General features: G+C 45.7%; 1 protein-coding gene across 3 annotated transcripts in view; it reads left to right on the top strand.

Moving 5' to 3' along the window:
- Positions 1-23,180, top strand: part of LOC148524746 (N-acetyllactosaminide beta-1,6-N-acetylglucosaminyl-transferase-like) — a 98,982-nt gene extending 75,802 nt beyond the window's left edge. For 2 of the 3 annotated variants that reach the window (XM_088471771.1, XM_088471770.1), the window contains exons 4-5: positions 16,045-16,134; positions 22,875-23,180. In XM_088471771.1, the coding sequence (XP_088327897.1) occupies positions 16,045-16,134; positions 22,875-23,065 (281 nt within the window). In that variant the 3' untranslated portion in view covers positions 23,066-23,180. Of the gene's footprint in view, positions 1-16,044; positions 16,135-16,163; positions 16,230-22,874 lie in introns of all 3 variants that reach the window. The other variant, XR_015878346.1, reaches the window with a different exon arrangement.
- The last annotated feature ends 792 nt before the right edge of the window (positions 23,181-23,972 follow it).

Below are 23,972 nucleotides of genomic sequence, written 5' to 3'. Positions count from 1 at the left end.
GCCATTCACATCGTACCTACCCCAGTGGAGCTTACAATCTATATTCCCTGCCACATGCTCAAATACACACACACACACACACACTAGGTTTAATTTTTGTTGGGACCCAATTAACCTACCAGTATATTTTTGGAGTGTGCGAGAAAACCGGAGCACCCGGAGGAAACCCACGCAAGCATAGGGAGAATATACAAACTCCACACAGTTGTACTTACTGCAGGAGGACGCTGTGGAACTAGACCTAGAAACCTTGGACCGGCCCTGCATGGGTTGATATATGTACATACCTTCCCAAATAGCATCTTATTAGCATCTTCTAACATGACCCCTTTCTCTGAACACAAGATGTTCTGCTCCCTAAATCCCCACTTAACTAGCCATTACATTAACTTGTGCTATATTAATTGATTTAAAAAAAACACCCTTGTTGTAAATGCCAAGAGACAATGGGAATGTTGCGGTCCATCACAGGAAGTTTTGAGGACAAAAAGCCAGGGTGTTACGGTGGCTAGGGAACACCAAGGTGAGTGACAGTGACTAAGTCTTCCTGTTGCGGCCAAACCCAGGTTTTGCTAGACCTGCCCAGAGGCGCGGAGTCTAACCCACTTGGTGGTCCTCCCCAGTAACCCCTTCAGCTGGGATTTGGGTTTCGCTGCACCAAGTGAGCAGGTCGCCGCACTCTGGACAGGTACCTGGAAGTGGCAGGAAGACCGGAAATTATACTAGAATGAGTTAGCACTGGGAACCCTAGAAATGTATTGACACTGGGAAATACTAGAAGAGATGGTTACTGGAGATGATTCAGACGCAGGCTTGCTCTGAGAAACACAGGGAATGTAGACACAGGGGTGCACAGAGAAGTACTGGAGATCCAGAAACGGAACACAATAAACTGTGCAGGGAACTCAGACACAGGTGAGTGAACTAGTTGATACACTGTAAAAACAATCATGGAAATAACAGAAGGTGCTTCGTAAAACCTGATGCAGAGAACTGAAACTAGTGCTTGGGAATGGTACAGGAGGAGACACAGGAAACTTGGTAAATGAGCCAGAGCTGGGTAAACACAAGAGGATTAACTGAAGCAAAATTTGAGGTAAAACTGGAGTTTCAGCACAGAGCCAGACACTGACATATACACAGGAGAGTAGATTCTGATTAGTGCTGAAATAGTTAAACTGGTGTTTCCACACAGAGTCAGGTTCTGACATGTACACAGGAGAATTAGATACTGATTAGTGCTGGAGTTTCAGCACTGAGGGTCTGATTCAGACCCGGTCGCTGTCTGCGTATGCTCGCTGAATGCATATGCAAATTTGTCAAAGTGATGCCATGGGAAGCGAACGCTCGCCAAGGCATAAGCACGCCCACCATGTCTTAGCAAGCAGCCACTTTGTCTGAGCGTACAGCGTACAGGTAGAGCTGCCCACCAGCACACGTCATCTTCAGGAAGTGTATTCAAACATTGGTACATCGAGCACCATCGGATGCTAACGCAGTGCTTGCGGTTGCTTTACCCTACCACAAGCATTGCGAGGAAATCAGTGTAAAAAAAGGCAAGTGACGTGTACTATGATGCTGCCTGTTATTTATGCACGCCTCTAAAATGGCATTGAAATACTCAGGCATACCTGCATTCGCATATCCAACCCCCCGTTATTAGTGTCCTGCCCCTGTTACCACCCACAAATTGCCTCTCTTATCACTCATTACCCTGGGCTGCCTTTGCTAGGCGAGTGAGAGGGTTGCGATCGCAGTGTGTAGTTCGCGCAAGCGTAGAACAAAGTATGCACGTACGCAGAACATCGAGCAGCTTGCGAACGCACAGCGTGAGCGAGCGGCTCTGAATCAGGCCCTGAGACAAGTATAGAAGAAATCACTGGAGAAGTCTGATCCTGGGAAACACTGGAAGGAGTCACTGGAAATAAACAGCATAAAGCTAGGAGCGAATCAAGACACTAGGATATAATATTGCTAGGAAAGAACATGGAACTTGGAAAGCTAGTAAACACAGTCACTGGAGAAGCAAAGTTGCACAGCAGCTTCCTGTTCCTGGAGTATCATTAGGTAGCTGGTCACTGGATCAGAGGATCAGCTGAGTGACCGGAGGTCTACCATAGGGAGAGACTAGTCAGGTGATATGGACCAACATGGCTGCGCCCATGCCGGCCACCACGGGAACCAGGACACACGCACAGAAGCCCTAGCAGACCCTGGGGAAAATACTCAGCCACCACTCACCTCCACTCCCAGCGACTGAACACCTAAGCCCAAGGACGCCGGCGCAGAGGTGAGTATCGGCTGATCCCAGGCCGCATCCTGGCAGGGAATATTTGCATAAATATAACACTCTTCATGAGTCAATAAAGGCGGCCTTTCTAAGGTATCAGGAATATCCCACTGACTATCAACATGAGACACATACCAAGGAAAGACAACTTTTGTACAGTTTTCTCTTGGTCCATGCTCAATTATAGGTGGATATTACAGGCAAGACAATAAGTAATATAGTAATAATAGTGAGGGTCCTGGCTAACATGATTTAGTCTTACAAAAAAATGCTCTTCAACCTTTTAAGTGCTTAAGGATCTAGTTACTGGGGCTAGCGTAACATTGACATCCTTTCCAAATTTCAGGTGTATTGTGAGGTCAACTCCTGATATTTCCTCTCTACACTATAGACTTCTGTCTGAGGCCAATTTGCGTAAATTGTCCTCAGCGCAGAGGGAATTTCTGAACAAAGACATTTCAGAGACTGAGATTTCACAGGTTTTTTCCTCCATACCTAATAACAAATCATTGGGTCCAGATTGCCTAAGTCCTAAGCAGTGATTATTATAAATTGTGCCCCTCCCCCCCCCCAATAAAACACCTTCCCTTATGTATTTTTCTTCATAAAGATCTACTCCCATTTCCCCAATTTAATGAGGCTCATACTATCTTTCTACCTAAACTGGGGAAAGACCCATAGCTTATTTCTTCCTATAGACCCATAACACTTTTAAACCAAGCTTTTAAAATACTGGCTAAAGTGATTGCTAACCATCTCCAATCTCTTCTCCCATAACTTCTTACTACATATCAACTCAGCCTTAGTCACGGCAGATTCTATATGGTGGGTGTTGAAGTGCCTTGGCCGCAATTGTAGCATCATCACAAATGCTCCATCCAAAAATCAATATGCTTTTTAAGCTTTGATGCGGAAAAGGCATTCAGTACAGTGTCCTGGGTACAATTACAGAGAATATTTTTTAACTCCATTACATTGGTCCTGTTTTTCCCAGTTATTAGATTTATCTATACCGACCCAACTACCTTCTTGCTCATTAATGGGTTATTTACAGATGTGTCCTCATATGCCTATCCGCAATATGCCATGCGGCGCGAGTCACAAGGGAACTGTTTTGCCGAGAAGGGCTGTTTGGCGCAAGTGTAGGAGGACATATCTGTGTGCCATATATTACTAGTGGGTCTATTTACTAAGCAGTGTTACGATACTGAGTGAAAAGTGATATGGTGCAAGCCAATCAGCTCCTAACTGCCATCTCACAGACTGTGTTTGAAAAATGACACTCTGTCTCCTAACACTGCTTAGTAAATAGACCCCTATGTCCCACAGCTCTAGACAGGGCTGTACTTTTTAATCTGGTGCTGGGTATTTCTATAGGAACTCATGAGGTTAAATTTATGGCCTGTGTTGATGATCTCCACTTATATATTTCATATCCTCAGCAATCCCTGCAGGCCATATTGGACAAGATTGGAGAGTTTGGAATTGTCTCTGGATTTCATATCAATCACAACATATCAATAGCGATGGTGTTGGATCGGATAACCACACCACCTTGGAATTTACACTAATCTATCCTGGGCTGTTAGGTCCTTTCAATATTTGGGTATCCAATTGCCTATGCAGATTTACAATCTGTTTGATATATGTAATATGCAAAGGCTCCTCAGTGGCACCCTAGCAGTGATGTCTGGTTGGAAACATCTCATGCTTACCTACCTCGGCCAGTGATCATGTTTTCAAAGCTCATGTAGCCACTTTAAATGCAACCTATTAAGTCATTACAAGTGTTGTAGCATATAGTATTTTTCTTTAAAATTTGCATCTCATTCACATCGCAAATGCAGCAAAACACCACTTAAAGCGTACTAGAGACAACAGGCTCAACAGAACAGAATTTGGCATGAGAAAAAGCCATGGTCCCTGTATTATAGCACTTCATACACAGGTTCAGGGTAGGGGTGAGCGGGTTCGGATTTCTGAAATCCGAACCCCCCCGAGCCCCCCCGATCCGAGTCCGATCCGAGTCAGGCTCGACTTTTCCCGCCTGACTCGGATCTGAAATCGAGGCAAAACGTCATCTTCCCGCCTTCCGAGTCTCGCGGGTTTTGGATCCTATATAAGGTACCCACGTCGGCGCCATTTTCTCACTCGGCTGTGGACAGTGAAGAGGGAGGGTGGGAGTTAGGGCTGTGTAGTGTAGTGTAGTGCTGCTGTTGTCCACTACTTCAAAGTCCATAGGGGCTGGCTGTGTTGTGCTGTGCTGCTGTTGTTAATAGGGGCTGTGTCCACTACTTCAAAGTCCATAGGGGCTGGCTGGACTGTGTTGTGCAGTCAGTTCTCCATAGGGGCTGTGTCCACTCCAAAGTCCTGTGCAGTGTCCCAGTCCTAAAGGAGTGCTGTAGTGTTGTCCAGGGGGTGCTCTGTCCATCAGGGGTGCTCCCCCCAAGTGCTAAAAAAATAATATATTTTCTATGTTTGTGAATTGTGTGCGCAGTAGCCGCACGTGCATCAACAAAGTAGTGCCAAGCGTGCGCCTGTGTCATAAGTAAAGGGCCGGCTGGCTTGACCGTTAAGGGTGCTGTAACCCCCGAAAGTACACTCCAGTCCAAACCAAAAAAAAAATTATTTTCTGTGTTTGTGAATTGTGTGCGCAGTAGCCGCACGTGCATCAACAAAGTAGTGCCAAGCGTGCGCCTGTGTCATAAGTAAAGGGCCGGCTGGCTTGACCGTTAAGGGTGCTGTAACCCCCGAAAGTACACTCCAGTCCAAACCAAAAAAAAAATTATTTTCTGTGTTTGTGAATTGTGTGCGCAGTAGCCGCACGTGCATCAACAAAGTAGTGCCAAGCGTGCGCCTGTGTCATAAGTAAAGGGCCGGCTGGCTTGACCGTTAAGGGTGCTGTAACCCCCGAAAGTACACTCCAGTCCAAACCAAAAAAAAAATTATTTTCTGTGTTTGTGAATTGTGTGCGCAGTAGCCGCACGTGCATCAACAAAGTAGTGCCAAGCGTGCGCCTGTGTCATAAGTAAAGGGCCGGCTGGCTTGACCGTTAAGGGTGCTGTAACCCCCGAAAGTACACTCCAGTCCAAACCAAAAAAAAAAATATTTTCTGTGTTTGTGAATTGTGTGCGCAGTAGCCGCACGTGCATCAACAAAGTAGTGCCAAGCGTGCGCCTGTGTCATAAGTAAAGGGCCGGCTGGCTTGACCGTTAAGGGTGCTGTAACCCCCGAAAGTACACTCCAGTCCAAACCTAAAAAAAATTATTTTCTGTGTCTGTGAATTGTGTGCGCAGTAGCCGCACGTGCATCAACAAAGTAGTGCCAAGCGTGCGCCTGTGTCATAAGTAAAGGGCCGGCTGGCTTGACCGTTAAGGGTGCTGTAACCCCCGAAAGTACACTCCAGTCCAAACCTAAAAAAAAATTATTTTCTGTGTTTGTGAATTGTGTGCGCAGTAGCCGCACGTGCATCAACAAAGTAGTGCCAAGCGTGCGCCTGTGTCATAAGTAAAGGGCCGGCTGGCTTGACCGTTAAGGGTGCTGTAACCCCCGAAAGTACACTCCAGTCCAAACCAAAAAAAAAATTATTTTCTGTGTTTGTGAATTGTGTGCACTGTGGCTGCACGTGCATCAACAAAGGAGCAGCGCCAAGCGTGCGCCTGTGTCCCATAAGTAAAGAGCCGGCTGGCTCATTTCTTAAAGGGTGGTGTAACCCACAAAGTGCACTACTCTCCAGCAAAAATAAAATAATATTTTCTGTGTTTGTGTGCGCTTTAGCCGCACGTATATATATCAATATAACATAAATGGAGGACCAAACTTTCTCCGATAAAAATAAAATAGGGAAAGATCAAGAACCTCTTCCTCCTAGTGCTGTTGCTGCTGCTGGGAGTTGTTCATCATCCCAGAGAGGAAGTAGGAACATCACTACTTTTACTAAACAATTGACCCTCCAACAGTCCCTAGCGATGAGGATGAAGTACGACAGCAGTCATCCTGAAGCAAAAACGTATAACTGAGGCCTTGACTGCTATGTTGGTGTTAGACGTGCGTCCGGTATCCGACATTAGTGCAGTGGGATTTAGACAATTGATGGAGGTAGTGTGTCCTCGGTTCCAAATCCCGTCTAGATTCCACCTGCATCCTCAAAGCAGCAGCGACAAGCGTGCGTCTGTCTGTTAAAGGGTGGTGACACCCTCAAAGTGTTCTACACAAACAATTAAAATATTGTTCTTTTTTTTTCGGTCTTTGTGAAATGTGTGGGCTGTAGCCTCACCTGCATCCTTAAAGCAGCAGCGACAAGCGTGCGTCTGTCTGTTAAAGGGTGGTGTAACTCTCAAAGTGTTCCAAAAAATAAAAAACTATTTTTTTAATGTGTTTGTGACTTGTGTGCGATGTAGCCACACTTGCATCCTTAAAGCAGCAGCGACAAGCGTGCGTCTGTCTGTTAAAGGGTGGTGACACCCTCAAAGTGTGCTACACAAACAATTAAAATATTGTTCTTTTTTCTGTCTTTGTGAATTGTGTGGGCTGTAGCCGCACCTGCATCCTTAAAGCAGCAGCGACAAGCGTGCGTCTGTCTGTTAAAGGGTGGTGACACCCTCAAAGTGTGCTACACAAACAATTAAAATATTGTTCTTTTTTCTGTCTTTGTGAATTGTGTGGGCTGTAGCCGCACCTGCATCCTTAAAGCAGCAGCGACAAGCGTGCGTCTGTCTGTTAAAGGGTGGTGACACCCTCAAAGTGTGCTACACAAACAATTAAAATATTGTTCTTTTTTTTTTGGTCTTTGTGAAATGTGTGGGCTGTAGCCGCACCTGCATCCTTAAAGCAGCAGCGACAAGCGTGCGTCTGTCTGTTAAAGGGTGGTGACACCCTCAAAGTGTTCTACACAAACAATTAAAATATTGTTCTTTTTTTTTCGGTCTTTGTGAAATGTGTGGGCTGTAGCCGCACCTGCATCCTTAAAGCAGCAGCGACAAGCGTGCGTCTGTCTGTTAAAGGGTGGTGTAACTCTCAAAGTGTTCCAAAAAATAAAAAACTATTTTTTTAATGTGTTTGTGACTTGTGTGCGATGTAGCCACACTTGCATCCTCAAAGCAGCAGCGACAAGCGTGCGTCTGTCTGTTAAAGGGTGGTGACACCCTCAAAGTGTGCTACAGAAACAATTAAAATATTGTTCTTTTTTTTTCTGTCTATGTGAATTGTGTGGGCTGTAGCCGCACCTGCATCCTTAAAGCAGCAGCGACAAGCGTGCGTCTGTCTGTTAAAGGGTGATGACACCTCAAAGTGTTCTACACAAACAATTAAAATATTGTTCTTTTTTTTTTCGGTCTTTGTGAAATGTGTGGGCTGTAGCCGCACCTGCATCCTTAAAGCAGCAGCGACAAGCGTGCGTCTGTCTGTTAAAGGGTGGTGACACCTCAAAGTGTTCTACACAAACAATTAAAATATTCTTCTTCTTTTTTCTGTCTTTGTGAATTGTGTGGGCTGTAGCCGCACTTGCATCCTCAAAGCAGCAGCGACAAGCGTGCGTCTGTCTGTTAAAGGGTGGTGTAACCCTCAAAGTGTGCTCCACAAACAATAAAAATATTCTTTTTTTTTTTCTGTCTTTGTGAATTGTGTGGGCTGTAGCCGCACTTGAATCCTCAAAGCAGCAGCGACAAGCGTGCGTCTGTCTGTTAAAGGATTACATCGGTGACAGCATCCAAGTAGGCATGTCAGACAGTCCGTACCTGTACTGGCAGGAAAAAGAAGCAATTTGGAGGTCCCTGTACAAACTGGCTCTATTTTACCTGAGTTGCCCCCCCTCCAGTGTGTACTCCGAAAGAGTGTTTAGTGCAGCCGGGAACCTTGTCAGCGAAAGGCGTAGGAGGTTGCTTCCACAAAATGTGGAGAAGATGATGTTCATAAAATGAATTATCAACTCTTCCAGGGAGACCAGCCTCCAGAACGTACAGAGGGACCTGTGGTTCCAGCAGGGACGAATTAATACTCTGTGAGGATGAGGATGTACACACTGAAGAGGGTGAGGAATCGGTGGATGAGGAGGATGAGGATGACATCTTGCCTCCGTAGAGCCAGTTTGTGCAGGGACACATTAATTGCCAGCTTGTTTTGTGGGGGCCCAAACGAACCAATCATTTCAGCCACAGTTGTGTGGCAGACCCTGGCGCTGAAATGATTGATTTGTTAAAGTGTGCATGTCCTGTTTATACAACATAAGGGTGGGTGGGAGGGCCCAAGGACAATTCCATCTTGCACTTCTTTTTTTTCTTTGCATTATGTACAGTTTGGGGCCTAGTTTTTCTAACTGCCATCCTGTCTGCCACTGCAGTGTCACTCCTAGATGGGTCACGTGTTTGTGCCGCCCACTCGTGTCGCTTAGCATAGTCATCCAGCTACCTCGGTGCAACCTTTTGGACATGAAAACACTATTGTGAGGTGTGAGGTGTTCAGAATAGACTGGAAATGAGTGGAAATTAAGGTTATTGAGGTTAATAATAGCATAGGAGCAGAGAAACCAACAAATTCTGTGATTTTAGCTGTTTTTATGCTTTTTTTAAAAAAAATACAGATCCAAAACACAAAACCCAGAACCCAAAACACGGAAGGGTGGTTTTGGCAAAACCAATCCAGATCCAAAACACGAAGAAAGATCCAGATCCAAAACCAAAACACAAAACACGAAAAGTGGCCGGTGCACACCCCTAGTTCAGGGGTCTATTTACTAAGCAGTGTTAGGAGACAGAGGCCCTCATTCAGAGCCGGATGCTCTGAGCAGAGCGCTCGTTCTGAATGAGGGCCGTCCTCCATAAAAATGGAGCGTCTTCCTGGACGCTCGTATAGCTGTGGGTCACCACCCACAGCACATACGAGCGTGCAGGATGGGTCGCGATGGTCTTGACCATCGCGACCATCACCAGTGCGACCAGAAGCCTGTGGTCGGGGTTTTCGACCACAAGCCCTGGAGTGATTTTGACTCTATCAGAGCCAAAATCACTCCCACTGACATCACTAGTGATGTCAGTGGGGCCGGCTTCTGACGGTACGCGTTCCCTTGGGAACGCCTCTGTCTGGCAGGCACGCCCCCGGCACGCCCACCAAAGGGGGCGTGCTGTCAATCAACATCGACAGCATGCCCCCTTTGATCAGACACAACGAGCGAAGGAAAGTCCTTTGCTCGTCGCGTCTGGCGCATGCGCACGACGGAGCTCCCTCCGTCGTGCGCATGTACAGTGCACACCATCGACCCACTTGCGAGTGGACAGCCGCTTGCGAGTGGGTCTGAATGAGGCCCAGAGTTAGAAAAAAATAGGTGAAGAGCGCTGCTCAAACATACATAGAAACAAGCAATTGGTAGACAAATAAATAAATCTCTTTTTAATACACATTAAAACACAATAATATATCTCCAGCATACTGATGCTATAAAAGTAAATGTCCAGAAAAACGTGATGAGTCACTAGTAGAAATATGTATGGTGTCACGATACCACTGTGGTTAATACAATGACTCGTTAGTCTCTCCTACACAGAGGTATAGTCACTATTGGGACCGTTGAGTCTGTCCATAGAAAAACGATATTTAATAGAATGCTGTATAAATAAAGCGTATGGTAGCTCTGCTAGAAGGATATGCCAATACAAAAATGATGGCTAATTATTAGCTGATACAGTGTCCGCATGTAATGCACATACCCGCAACACTTCCTCAGATGGACAGGTCTGTCACTGCCGCACTTGGTGTATCCTCCGGCAGCACAGTGGGATCGCTGTTCCTACCAGCTGAAAAGTGACCTTGCGGTCAGTTTGTATGGCTCGTCCTCTGTTGTGGATGTGCTCGTGCCGCACTGATGCAAGCCGTGTCCTCGCAGCTGAAGTCTGGTGAGTTGTGGAGGTGAAATCCTGCACCACACGGCAAATAGGTCACCTCACAGGAATGGGTTGGCCGGCTGTTCACAGCTAGAGAAGCTTGTATGTGCGGCTCCACAGGGGCAGCAAGTAGTGGCTCCAGAGATGTGGGGATACACAGGTGGAGCAATCGTAACTTTAACACGTTTCACTGCTAGTGGCGGCTTTATCAGAAAGGCAGGAACAGCTCCCAACTGCCATCTCACAGGCTGTGTTTGGGAGCTGATTGGCTGGCACCTTATCACTTTTCGCACTGTCTCCTAACACTGCTTAGTAAATAGACCCCTGAGACTCATTCGCACACAGATGTACTGTACAAATGTCACACATTATATTGATCAGTGTAATCTAGCAAAGTAGGTTTGTGACTTCCAGTTGTTTCACCTATGCGAATAAGACACATGTTATGTGTGAAAAAGACACTCGCCATGGCCAAGTCACCCGGGAAGTGGCATGCCAAGAGTGGCTGTTTGGCATGACTGAAGCCACAGTGTATGATTCCGCTGTGTATATTTATGAAAATTCGATTATGTATTAGATTTTATGTTCGATTTAATCCTCCTGAAAGCGAATCAAATCGACATTCACGTTCACTCTCAAAATCCCAAAATTACAAAGATTCGATTTTTCCAATTTAAAACTGAATGAAATCGGATTAAAAATCCACAACACTTGTTATGTATTCCTATTACATACTTGCCGACATTCAGCTCCCTCCTTCCGGGAGGGAGCTGAATGCCTGCATTGTGTGGGGGGCATGGCCGGGCTATGATGCCGTTTTGGGGGCGGGGGCGTGACCGCACGATTGCGTCATCGTGGCCCCGCCCCCTCTTCACAATGCCGGAAAAAGGCATTGTGAAGCAGGGGGCGGAGCCACGATGATGCGATTCAGAGCGAATCACGTCATTGGGCCCCCCGGCAGCGGGGGTTTTTGCTAGCAGTCTGGGGGGGGGTAGGCAGCAGCCGGGAGGCTTGCCTGCCTTTCCAGGGGGTCGGGAGCGGCACCCGATATTCGGGAGGCTCCCGACCAAATCGGGAGGGTAGGCAAGCCTGTACTATTAGACAAAACATATCACATGCAAGAAGCTGCTGTGGTTGCTCTAATTCTGGTTTATGTACATCTGGTGGGGTACGTATACTGTCATTGTGGCACTTTGACAGTTGTAATTGTTTTCCCCGTATAAAAATATACATATAAAAAATATACCTGAACTATTTCATTTTTAAATAAATATCTCACCACTGCATTATAGGCAGTTGAAGCTCATCTTTCACATTTTAGGAGAGTAAATTTATGATACAGGTCAAAACTAAAACAGTTTTAAGTTTAAGTTTCTGTGACCTCTCTGGCCATACCCTGTATATGAATCAAGCAATTGTAAAGCACACTGTAAAGCAACTCTTACAAGTGGTAAGTCACTCTGAGAAGCACCTTCCTCCATTCAGGACATTGTGGTAGAGGAGTTACAAAGCTTAAGGTAGACTTAGGGCCTGATTCCGTACAAATCGCAACTGCGATTACAATAGCGATTCCGCACGCAGTCTCACTGCGATGATATGCTAATCTTATGCCATCACAGCACAACATAAGGAAGGCCACCTTACATATACACATCCGTAATACTTAGCCAGACTGCGAAACCATCGGTAACATCGAGTAACATTGCAGCCTCATGCACACTTGCACAAGGTCAGACCTTACTCCGGAATTGCTAATCTCACCACACACAGTGAGTACAAAGGCTGCATATGGCATCGCAGTGGATAATTTATGCACGCCCATGCAATGGCGTACAAATGCACTGGCATGCCTCCGTTTTGCTGACCACCCCCCCGTCACCACCCACAAATGGTACTTCCTGTCAATCACTCTGTGATTGGTCTGCATAGTCACTGCGATCACAGTGGTGTGTACGCGCACTGCAATACATACGCATGTGCAGAACGCAACAATAAACCATTGCGTGTGTAATCACATTTGCTATCCTTTTTGAATCAGGCCCTTAGTTAGTTATAAACAGTCCAGTTATCAATTTATATCACTCAGCCTGCCAGAGCAAGACCGACCGCTGTTGGTTCCACAAACTGTACTATATATGAATGTATTGTTAATCACTGTGCTTACACCCAAGTCTACTCACTAAATTTCTGCTATTAGTAGTGATTATTTTTTCCTATTAGGGGTAGAGTCAGCCCTGACTCTATATAGTGACAAAAGTCATTAGAAATAAAGTCATGTCTGACGAGGAGAGCAAATCTGTCACAAAATAAATTTATTAATTTATAAAATCTTCTGATGATTTCTGTAAAGTTTCAAGGTTGCAGCGATCAACAGATATCCATTGGCGAAAGGTGACGTCTTCTATGAGGTTTTCCTCAAAAGCCTCTTCTAGAATACGGCGTATCACAGCATCTCCAGGGCAAAATGTACATTCACCAATGTTCCAATCTTTATTTGCAGGATTGCATAGCATTTTTGCTAATCAGTGTTTATATGTGTTATGGGTGAGCGGGTTCGGATTTCTGAAATCCGAACCCCCCCGAGCCCACCCGATCCGAGTCGTATCCGAGTCAGGCTCGACTTTTCCCGCCTGACTCGGCTCTGAAATTGAAGCAAAACGTCATCATCCCGCCTTCCGGATCTCACGGGTTTTGGATCCTATAAAAGGTCCCCGCCATATTCTCACTTTCGGCTGTGGACAGTGAAGAGGGAGGGTGGGAGTTAGGGCTGGCTGGGCTGTGTAGTGTAGTGCTGTGCTGTGCTGCTCTGTGCTGCTGTTGTCCATAGGGGCTGTGTCCACTCCTTCAAAGTCCATAGGGGCTGGCTGGGCTGTGTTGTGCAGTTTGTAGTCCATAGGGGCTGGCTGGGCTGTGTTGTGCAGTGTCCCAGTCTTAAAGGGGTACTGTAGTGTTGTCCAGGGGGTGCTCTGTCCATCAGGGGTGCTCCCCCCAAGTGCAAAAAAAATATATTTTTTTTCTGTGTTTGTGAATTGTGTGTGCAGTAGCCGCACGTGCATCAACAAAGTACCACCAAGCGTGCGCCTGTGTCATAAGTAAAGGGCCGGCTGGCTCGACCGTTAAAGGGTGCTGTAACCCCCAAAGTGCACTCCAAAAAAAGTTTTTTTTCCTGTGTTTGTGAATTGTGTGCACTGTACGTGCATCCTCAAAGCAGCAGCGCCAAGCGTGCGTCTGTCTGTTAAAGGGTGATGTAACCCCCAAAGTGCACTCCAACAAAAATAAAAAAAATTTCTGTGTTTGTGAATTGTGTGCACTGTATGTGCATCCTCAAGGCAGCAGCGCCAAGCGTGCGTCTGTCTGTTAAAGGGTGGTGTACCCCCCAAAGTGCGCTCCACAAAAAATAAACAATTCTTTTTTTTTTCTGTCTTTGTGAATTGTGTGCACTGTAGCTGCACGTGCATCAACAAAGGAGCAGCGCCAAGCATGCGCCTGTGTCCCATAAGTCTGTTAAAGGGTGGTGTAGCCCCCAAAGTGAGCTCCACAAAAAATAAAAAATTCTTTTTTTTTTTCTGTCTTTGTGAATTGTGTGCACTGTAGCCGCACGTGCATCAACACAGTAGCAGTGCCAAGCGTGCGCCTGTGTCATAAGTCAAGGGCCGGTTTGGACATCTGGTCCGGACTGAAGGACGTACCAACAATTTCTGACATGTCTACTGTCACTGCATATGATACTGTCACCACTGACAGAATGGTGGAGGATTACATTGGTGACAGCATCCAAGTAGGGATGTCAGACAGTCCGTACCTGTACTGACAGAAAAAAGAGGCAATTTGGAGGCCCCTGTACAAACTGGCTCTATTTTACCTGAGTTGCCCCCCCTCCAGTGTGTACTCCGAAAGAGTGTTTAGTGCAGCCAGGAATCTTGTCAGCGAAAGGCGTAGGAGGTTACTTCCACAAAATGTGGAAAAGAAGTTGTTCATAAAAATTAATTATCAACTCTTCCAGGGAGACCAGCCTCCAGAACGTACAGAGGGACCTGTGAGGGTGGATTCCAGCAGGGACGACTTAATACTCTGTGAGGATGAGGATGTACACAACACTGAAGAGGGTGAAGAATCGGTGGATGAGGAGGATGAGGACAACATCTTGCCTCCATAGAGCCAGTTTGTGAAGGGACAGATTAATTGCCAGCTTGTTTTGTGGGGGCCCAAACAAACCAATCATTTCAGCCACAGTCGTGTGGCAGACCCTGGTACTGAAATGATTGGGTTGTTAAAGTGTGCATGTCCTGTTTATACAACATAAGGGTGGGTGGGAGGGCCCAAGGACAATTCCATCTTGCACCTCTTTTTTTTCTTTGCATTATGTACTGTTTGAGGCCTAGTTTTTCAAACTGCCATCCTGTCTGCCACTGCAGCGTCACTCCTAGATGGGCCATGTGTTTGTGCCGCCCACTCGTGTCGCTTAGCATAGTCATCCAGCTACCTCGGTGCAACCTTTTGGACTAAAAACAATATTGTGTGGTGTAAGGTGTTCAGAATAGACTGGAAATTAGTGGAAATTAATGTTATTTAGGTTAATAATAGCATAGGAGCAGAAAAACCCACAAATTCTGTGATTTTAGCTGTTTTTATGCTTTTTAAAAAAAAATACAGATTCAAAACACAGAACCCAGAACCCAAAACACGGAAGGGTGGTTTTGGCAAAGCCAATCCAGATCCAAAACACGAAGAAATATCCAAATCCAAAACCAAAACACAAAACACGAAAAGTGGCCGGTGCACACCCCTAATATGTGTACAATTCACCATAATTTTAGTTGTTCCATCATATAATTGGATTTAAAAGTAGGCCCTGATTTTTTTCAAACGTAGTGCCTACTCCTGTTTAAAATAATTTTTAACTATGAATCCATTATCCTGCCACTTTTAAATTTTGACAAACATTTAACATTAGTATAGACGGAATCAGTATGTAATACCGGCGGCTTGATATGAGAAGCCCGACAGCAGGAAATCCTGATGCCAGCTGGTAAGTACCCTAACCCTAGAACTCCCGGGGTGGTGCCTAACCCTAAGTCCCCCCCCCGGGGGTGCCTAAACCTAACCCTCCCTGGGGGGTGCATAACCCTAACCTACTCCCACGGGTGCCTAACCCTCCCCATAGGGGTGCCTAACCCTAACCTTTCCCCCCGAAACCTAACCCTAACCTCGCTACACTCCCTAAACCTAACCCTCCCCCTACCGAGGCTAACGCTAAGGACGCCCTGGACTCACCTTGTTCGGGCTGTCATCCTGCAGCGTTCCTGCGTCGGGATTCTGATAGGTGTGGGTATTTTGATGCCTATTTGAAGTCCCCCGTCAGGCCTCTTGTTTCGGGATATAGACCGCTGGCATTTAGTCCACAAGTCTGTAAGCTGCATCTCGTATAGACCATATCCAGAATTTTTTTTTTACTTATTTGTCGATGCACTTTTTGAGATGATCATGATCAAAAATTTCAGTATGAAATTCCAAAAAGTTTATCACAGGAAAGGGCATAAAAAACAGTAAAATGACACCACTCCCACCTCTCTAGCTTAATTAGGAGAACTGCTATGGCGATTTGAAAATATGCTGGTTGTGCGTTTTTGACAAATTTTTACATATTTTAGAAACGGCATGAGATATTTAAATAAAATTTTGTACTTTTCTTAGACTACATATATACTCTCCATATACCAAAATGGTGAGGTAAAATTTTAACAAAAAGTGTGTTGATTTGACACGGAATGGACCGTAACATAAAAACAATTCTCACACAAGTGTAACTATATTAGTGGTAAAAACAAAGATGATATATGCTTTCCTGAGACAGTCATTTCATTTCTCCTTTTCCACCAGAGTTTCCAGGGTCCATGCCAGATGCTAAATGGGAAGGTAATCTCAGAGCGATAAAGTGGAGTGATGACAGTAGTCACGATGGCTGCCATGGTAATACACTTTCATTGTTTTTACTGTAGTATGAAAGTCAAAGATAACAGGACATATGATACACGCTGCTGAACAAGATATAGCAGATCCAATAGGTGGGGACACTTGCTCTTTTTAAAATGCCTATTTAAAATTTCACCTGTTGATGTCTACAACATTCACGTATTCTTACAATGTTGACAGACTTTTCACTTTCATTAATTTAGAACATGTTCTCAGCATGAGTTTTTCATGTTGGCTTAATGAAATGAACATTTTTGTCTAGACATAAAAGAAACAATAAACAATTGTTATATAACCATCATAGGGAGAAAACTATAAAAGCGCAGCATAATATTTTTAAACAAACCTGAATTATATTTCTGTTTTTGCTAGAGTGATATCAGAGATGTTAAAATGTGTGGTTTAAATATCACAGTACTGTGCTTTATTTATAATGTAACTAGTGCTGACATTTTTCATCAGAAAGCTCAGCCAAAATGACCACTTGCTCACTAGGCAGAAGTGGGCAGTACTGTAGAAGTGTCTGCTGAGTGTAGTGTTGCATGTTTCTTTTTTCTGTGTTTTAGTTACATTTGCATAGCCAATTGTATTTGTTTTAAAGATGTTGCTAATTTGCATGACTTTCCTTGATATCACAGAGCACACGGAATTTCATTGAACGCAGTGGTTTTAAAAATGCCGACCATAATGTAGTGTAATGCTGCATGCACACACAACGATTTAGTAGATGAACGACTTTAGTAAACTATTTCCGTTCATTTTTTCAAGGAAAAATGAACGAAAATCGTTCATTTACTAAATGTAATTAATGATTTTTTTGAACTACAAATGATTTTTGCATATTCCCTTACTGAAATTGTTGAATTGGTCAGTCTGACTGAACTACAAACTATAAAAGTGAACTCGCATGAACGATAATCGTTCATCATTTTAACTTAGAAAGTGAATGATGTTTTCAACAATTGAACGATAAACAATATCGTTAATGATAATTGTTCAAAAAATCGTTGTGTGTGTAGTGTATGCACCTTTAGCAATGTTTATAAAACTTGCCTGGGTTCTGCGATTTGGGGAAAAATTTTACAAATTAGTTTAACATATTTTTTAAATTATACAAAAATAACACAATATACTATGCAAATAAAATGCAAATATGGGAAAAATATGCCTTTGCAAATACCTCTAGAGCACTGCAAGGCTACTGCACTACCAGATGAGCAGGTGATCATTTCGTATGAATTTTTCAACTACTTTAGGTAACACTACAAATATAGCACTGTAGGGCTCAATCTAAGCCATGCTCACTGTTTATGTCTTTAGAATCACCCAAACAAGTGTTGTAAAACCAGAACCATTACTTACATAGCACACATATATTCCGCTGTGCTTTATGGAGAATATTTCAGTCATTCACATCAGTCCTTGCTACAATGGACTTACAACTATTACTGTGAATTCTAGTTCTACACTCAATTATTAAATGATCATCTACCTTAAAAATCAAGTCTCTCTGCTTGTTATGTATCCTGCCAACGAAAGAAAGATACTAAACTGCCATTTAGTCCCCTGCAGATTTGATGGGAATACTGGATTAAAATTCCCATCCAGCTCACACAGCTGTATATACTCTGATGAGTTTACCTTAAAACTAAGGGTCGGATTGTGAGGAAAAAGGTGGTAGCTCTGGGCTTCTACGCCTGAGGCTATTCAATTGTAACTCCTTTTCCTCACGCAGTAAAGTTGTGGCTAACAAGCATTAACCCACAGATCCTGGGATAAGTACCCGGAGCTATAGGTTACCGCGTGTGCTGCACCCGTGATAAGAGACAGGGCTATTCAATTACTTACAGTATTGAATGTCCCCAGCTGACCAATTACTCCATGGTTAATTACCGCGGCTAATTGAATCCGGCCCTATGAGGCTGTTTAATGCTACCTCCTTAAACGGTCATAGATATCATGGACCCAATACGGATGTATGGCACCTGATTTGGTTTTTCCAAATTGTTACTACAACTAGGTCTGAAGTGGGGCTGGTAACGGGAGGCCGATGCTCAGGATCCCGCTTGTCAGAATCCCTATGCCGCAGGGGCGGATTTACCGCTAGGCAACCTAAGCGGCCGCCTAGGGCCCGGCAGTCTGGCTGGTAGCAGCAGCAGCACGAGGGAGGCGGCGGGGGGAGGAGGAAAAGGCAGAGTTGCAGGACAGGGCCGGGCCGGCTCTATTATTAGCAGGGTATGTGAGTCACTCACTGAGATCGCCCCCACGTCTCTCTGCGCTTGTAGGAGGCTTTGCACTGCTCAGTTATGCGACGTGACGTCATCATGTCACGTCGTAATTTCACTCACTGAATGGGAGGATGAGCACTCGAGGAGCCATACAAGTACAAACGGTCCCGGCACGTAAGTTTGGCAGGGGGACGGGAGAAATGTGTTGTGAGGGGATTGGAGGGGGCTTTGCGCTGTGAGTGCAGAGGGTGGGGGGTCTGTGTCATGAAGGCAGATGGTGGATCTGTGCTGAAAGGGGGGAGGGGTGGAACTGTGCTGAGAGGACAGAGGGGTGGGACTGTGCTGAGAAGGCAGGGGGGGAGGCTGTGCTATGAGGGTAGAAGATGGAATTTTGATGAGAAGGCAGTGGGGGGCCTGTGCGGAGAGGGCAAGGGGTACTCTGTACTGAGAGGGCAAAGGGGGGAGTCTGTGCTGAGAGGGTATAGGGGGGGTCTGCTGAGAGGGCAGAGGGGGGGTCTGTGCTGAGAGGGCTGAGGGGGGTATTGTGAGGGGAAAGGTGTCTGCTGAGTGGGGTCTGTGCTGTGAGGGCACAGGGCAGAAGGGGGGTCTGCTGAGAGGGCAGAGGGGGGTCTGTGCTGAGAGGACAGAGGGGAGAACTGTGCTGTTAAGGTAGTTGGGGGTCTGCTGTGAGGACAGAAGGGGGGTCTGCTGAGAGGGCTGAGGGGGTATTGTGAGGAGAAAGGTGTCTGCTGAGTGGGGTCTGTGCTTTGAGGGCAGAAGGGGGTCTGCTGAGAGGGCAGAGGGGGTCTGGGCTGAGGGGGGTATTGTGAGGGGAAAGGTGTCTGTGCTGAGTGTAGTCTGTGCTATGAGGAGAGAGGGATTCTGTGCTGTGAGCAGGGCCAGTTCTATGGTTACGCATGGTACGCGGCCGCGTAAGGCGCCACGTAGTGAAGGGCGCCGCGACCATGCAGATTTCAGTGGCTTACTGTGGTGCAGACTGTGTCTCTGTGACACAGTCTGCACCGCGCGTGTAGCGCTGACCGGACGGAGTTCGGTCAGCGCTACACAGTGCCAAACACAGTTCCGGCTCCCGCAGTGGGTAATGGGAGAGACGTCGTCATGATGACGTCTCTCCCATAATGCAAAGCGGCCCTGGAGAATGGTCGGGAGTAGCGGATATCGGCGGGGGGGTTCAGGTAAGTTGTTTTTTTTTGTTTTGTTTTTTATAACGTGTGTCTCTACTGGGGGGGGCTACAAGGGGGGATTACTACTGGGGGCACTTGAAGGGGGGATTACTACTGGGGGTACTTGAAGGGGGGATTACTACTGGGGGTACTTGAAGGGGGGATTACTACTGGGGGCACTAGAAGGGGGGACTACTGGGGGCACTTGAAGGGGGGATTACTATTGGGGGCACTACTACTGGGGGCACTTGAAGGGGGGCTACTACTGGGGGCACTTGAAGGGAGGATTACTACTGGGGGGGGGACCACTACTGGGGGCACTACATGGGGGGGAAACCTCCACTGGGGGCACAACAATGGGGGGACTACTACAAGGGGGGACTACTAGGGGCACTACAAGAGGGGGGTCTACTACTGGGGGGCACTGTATAAGCTTACTAATGGGGGCACTAGGGCCACTGCACAGGGGGGACCACTACCGTGGGCACTGTATAGGGGGGGGCGCCAAAAAACCTACTCGCTTACCAAAAAATTTGGGCTAGGGCCGGCCCTGGCTGTGAGGAGAGAGGGGTGCTGGCTCTGAGGGAGAGGGTGGTCTGTGCTGTGAGGGGGCAGTACATGATGCTGGGAGAGGGCAGTAAAGAGGGTAGTATGTGGTGCTGTGAGGGTGCGGTATGTGATGCTATGAGATGGGCAGTAACTGGGTCAGTGTGTGTGCTATAGGGGGGCAATAAGTGAGCTTGGATGGAGGTCAGTGTGTTGAGTGAGTGATTGCTGTGAGAGGGCCAGTAAGTCAGTGTGAAATGGAATAGACCGGCAGTGAGAGCTATAGAGGGGGCAATCAGTGGGGCAACTCAGAAAAGCTTAGTGAAAGCTAGCAAAAAACGTGTATTATACATAGCCGACTTTTCAAGGCTGCGGCAGACTTTTTCTTCAGGGTGCTGTATAGTGGCATGAATTAAGAATAAAAGTATAGTGCTATGAACTGTTTGAGGGTCGGGGGCCTAGAACCAGGATCTTGCCTAGGGCCCCATGAGGTCTAAATCCGGCTCTGCTATGCCGGCATCCCAACACGGTTAAGATGCCAACACCTGTCGGTCAGTATACTCCCCCTCTCACTACCCCTAACCCTCCCTCCCCGCTGTCTAAACATAACCTTCCCCCTAGTGCCTAAACCTATCCTTCCCTCTCACTCTAAATCTAACCCTCCCCCCTCAGTGCCCAACCCTAACCTTCCCCCTAACCACAGTACTTACCTTCAGGATGCCGGCGGTCAGGATGCTGGCACTGGGATTCTGACAGGTGTCAGGATTCAGAATAAGAGCGGCATTGTTGTGATAGAATTAATGATTCTGTACCATTGTGTGCCGGAATCTTGTAGCATATTGTTTAAGTGATTAAGTGAACCTTTGCAGAAAGAGGAAGCTGTCAGACTCATGGAAAATATGTGTCTAATATCAGTCAATAGGGACAGAGCTAGGGGGCATCAAAAACAATGAACGGTTGTTGAACTGGAAAAGAAACCTTCAGCTTCTCTACCTGTAAGCTGTCTGCTTCTTAATGTCAGGGATGGGCTAGTAGCATGGTGATTGGCTATGATGTCACTGTCAAGTCCAACTGTTCCAGACTCAAGCGAGTAGATGTCAACATCACCCCACCCATAATAAGCAGCAGGAGTAGAGAGTAACCTCAAAGCACCATTAAGGAAGGAAGTCACATGAGTTTTCACCAGTGTAGCAAACATTCATAGGCCCATATTCAATTAGCCACAAAAAAAAGTATGTTATTGCATGTTAATTTAACGCTCACATCGTAATTCACTTAACGCATGTAAGCGCGCTCCCGTTTAAAGCACAATTCAATTAGAAAATGCTTATTCCAGATTTCGCTGCTAATAACCTTGTTAAGTGAGGGTGAAAATGGTAAAATCTGCCTGTACCCCCAAAAATTGCAAACTAATAATGGATGACAGTAAATCTGTTAGTGGCCAAAACCGAAGTATTTGGGATTCTTAAAATTTATCAAATGTCTTATATACATTTTTCAAGAATAGTGAACAAATTATAGTTAATAAAAAAAACTGTTACTCCCACCTGCAAGCTTAAAAACGTCTGTCCCATTCATACAACACCTCCTTATACCTGTCCAACATATTGCAGCCCATTATTCTGGCCCAGTGCGCACGCGCGAGCCCCGGAGCTAGTGCAGAAAGCACTCGCTCAGGGACTCACTACAAAAGGGGCGGTTGTCGATGTTGATCGACAGCTCACCCCATTTTGTAGGCGTGGCGGGGGGGTGGCTTCAGAAACGGAGGCGTTCCCATGCGAACGCCTGCCGTTTGTGGGCGGCCCTACTGACATCACTAGTGATGTCAGCAGGTGGACTTCATGCTCTAATAGTGCAGGAAGTCCACTGGGGCTTGCGGCAACGAGACCCTACCGCAAGGGTCTCGTCGCAAGCCCGATGGTCGCGATGGTCTTGACCATCGCGACCATCATCATGGCCGCTCGCATAAGCTGTGGCTGGTAACCCACAGCTCTGCGAGCGGCCAAGAGGCCGCAAAAAAAAAAAAAAGCACACGCCCTGATTCAGAGCGAGTGCTCGCTTTGTGCGAGCGGCTCTGAATCAGGCCCCAAGTCCCCAAATTCGTACCTTAAAATGGGGATTTTCCCCAACTTTTTACCTGCTCTGGAAGTCTCAAAAAGAATGACGCGTTAATTCCTATGGAGAATTAACGCGCATTATAATTGAATAGCTTCTAGAAGTCAGTGATATTTTATAACATAAAGGTGCATATCCACTACACGAGAGTGGAACGACTATACGATTGCAACATTGCAATCGTTCTTCATCCTGTGCAGTGGATAATGTGCCCACACTGAATGATATGTCGTTCAGTGCAGGCACCCTCTCTCAGCCCCAAACATGCCCAACTTGTCGTTATCAGCAGGTTGGCCTGCATGTTCAGGCGATGATAGATGTCGAAAACACACCCCTCTGAAGAAATCCCCAGCCGGGGAAGAAACGCGTTAGTAAGAGGAATTAGACTCCTTTGATCCTTTGATTTTTGTAACCAGCGGCATTGCACACCACGCCAAGTCGAGCACAGCCGCATTGGAAACCTACATATGGTGTTCGCTGTCCTGACATTTATAGAGTACGATGTCCAATACCTGGAGCTTGCTAGAGTGATACCTGTTTGTCCATCAAATTCTTATATCTGTTGAATCAGCTGATGTTGTTTTTATTCCACCTTTCAGTTATGTTTTGATGGCTGCAGAAATATATATGAATTATGATTATTTATTTCTTCTTTCTTTTCCAGGCCATTATGTCAGACAGGTTTGTATATATGGATCAGGAGATTTACAGTGGTTGTTCAATTCCAATAAACTATTTGCCAACAAATTTGAGCTGAAAAGCTACCCTCCTACAGTGGAGTGCCTGGAACTGAGATTACGACACCAAGCATTGGCTGAAAGCGAAATTGCACTACAACCTCACTGGTACTTTTAATCGCTATGACAAATGCAAACAGTTGACCTATGGACTATCCCTGTGAATCAATATCAAACAAGTTGACAAATTATAAATTAATCTAGTTTAACCACTTTACTAAATAATATTCTATTTATTTAACAAAAAACAATACTGTTCTTGTTTAGTTTTTTTTCAAAAACAAATGGGAATTTAACATTAATAAAACTTTGTGAAGAATAGAATAACTCCAGAAACATCTGATATACTTGAAAGACAAAAAAAAATTATACTGCTATTTCTTTATCTTCGTTGTTTGTAAGCCTGCTGCCAGGAACTACAATCTCAGGGATTTCATCTTCCAGCAGCTCAGTAAATCATATTCTCTATATATAATCAGTATGAAATTAATATATATAATATATATAAATATAATATATATACATGCACAGTATATATATATATATATATATATATATACACACATTTTCTATATCAAGCTAATTGGTATGTGTGTTTGTATGTCTGTCCGGTTATGCATTCAGACACCCCTGCACCAATTGGGATTAAAACCAACGCGGGGTGGTCTAGTTGGATCCTAGCCTGTTTTTAGGAGGGTGAGGGTCCTGGCCAGACCTCCCGTTGGTGTACACTGGGCGGAACTTTGAAGGGAAGCCTATACTGAGCATTCCACTGGATGGATTTGGACAAAAACTTCACAGAGTGGTAATATTGGATCCCAGAAGACATACTGGGGGTTGAGGTCCCACCTCCTGTTGGTGTAGGCTGGGCAGAGCTTTGACCCAGGAAGCCTGTTCTGGGCTTTCCACTGGATTTTGCTGAAAACTTCACAGAGGGGTGGCAATTGGTCCGGGATGCCTAATGGAGTGGTTAGGGTCCCAGTCAGACCTAACGGCGATTGCGCCTGAAAGAACTTTCCTCATGG

The sequence above is a fragment of the Taudactylus pleione genome, unplaced genomic scaffold (assembly GCF_031769625.1).
Source record: "Taudactylus pleione unplaced genomic scaffold, aTauple2 ptg000116l, whole genome shotgun sequence".
NCBI lineage: Eukaryota > Metazoa > Chordata > Amphibia > Anura > Myobatrachidae > Taudactylus > Taudactylus pleione.
Note: the sequence above shows the minus strand (reverse complement) of the source record. Positions and strands in the feature narration are given on the sequence as shown.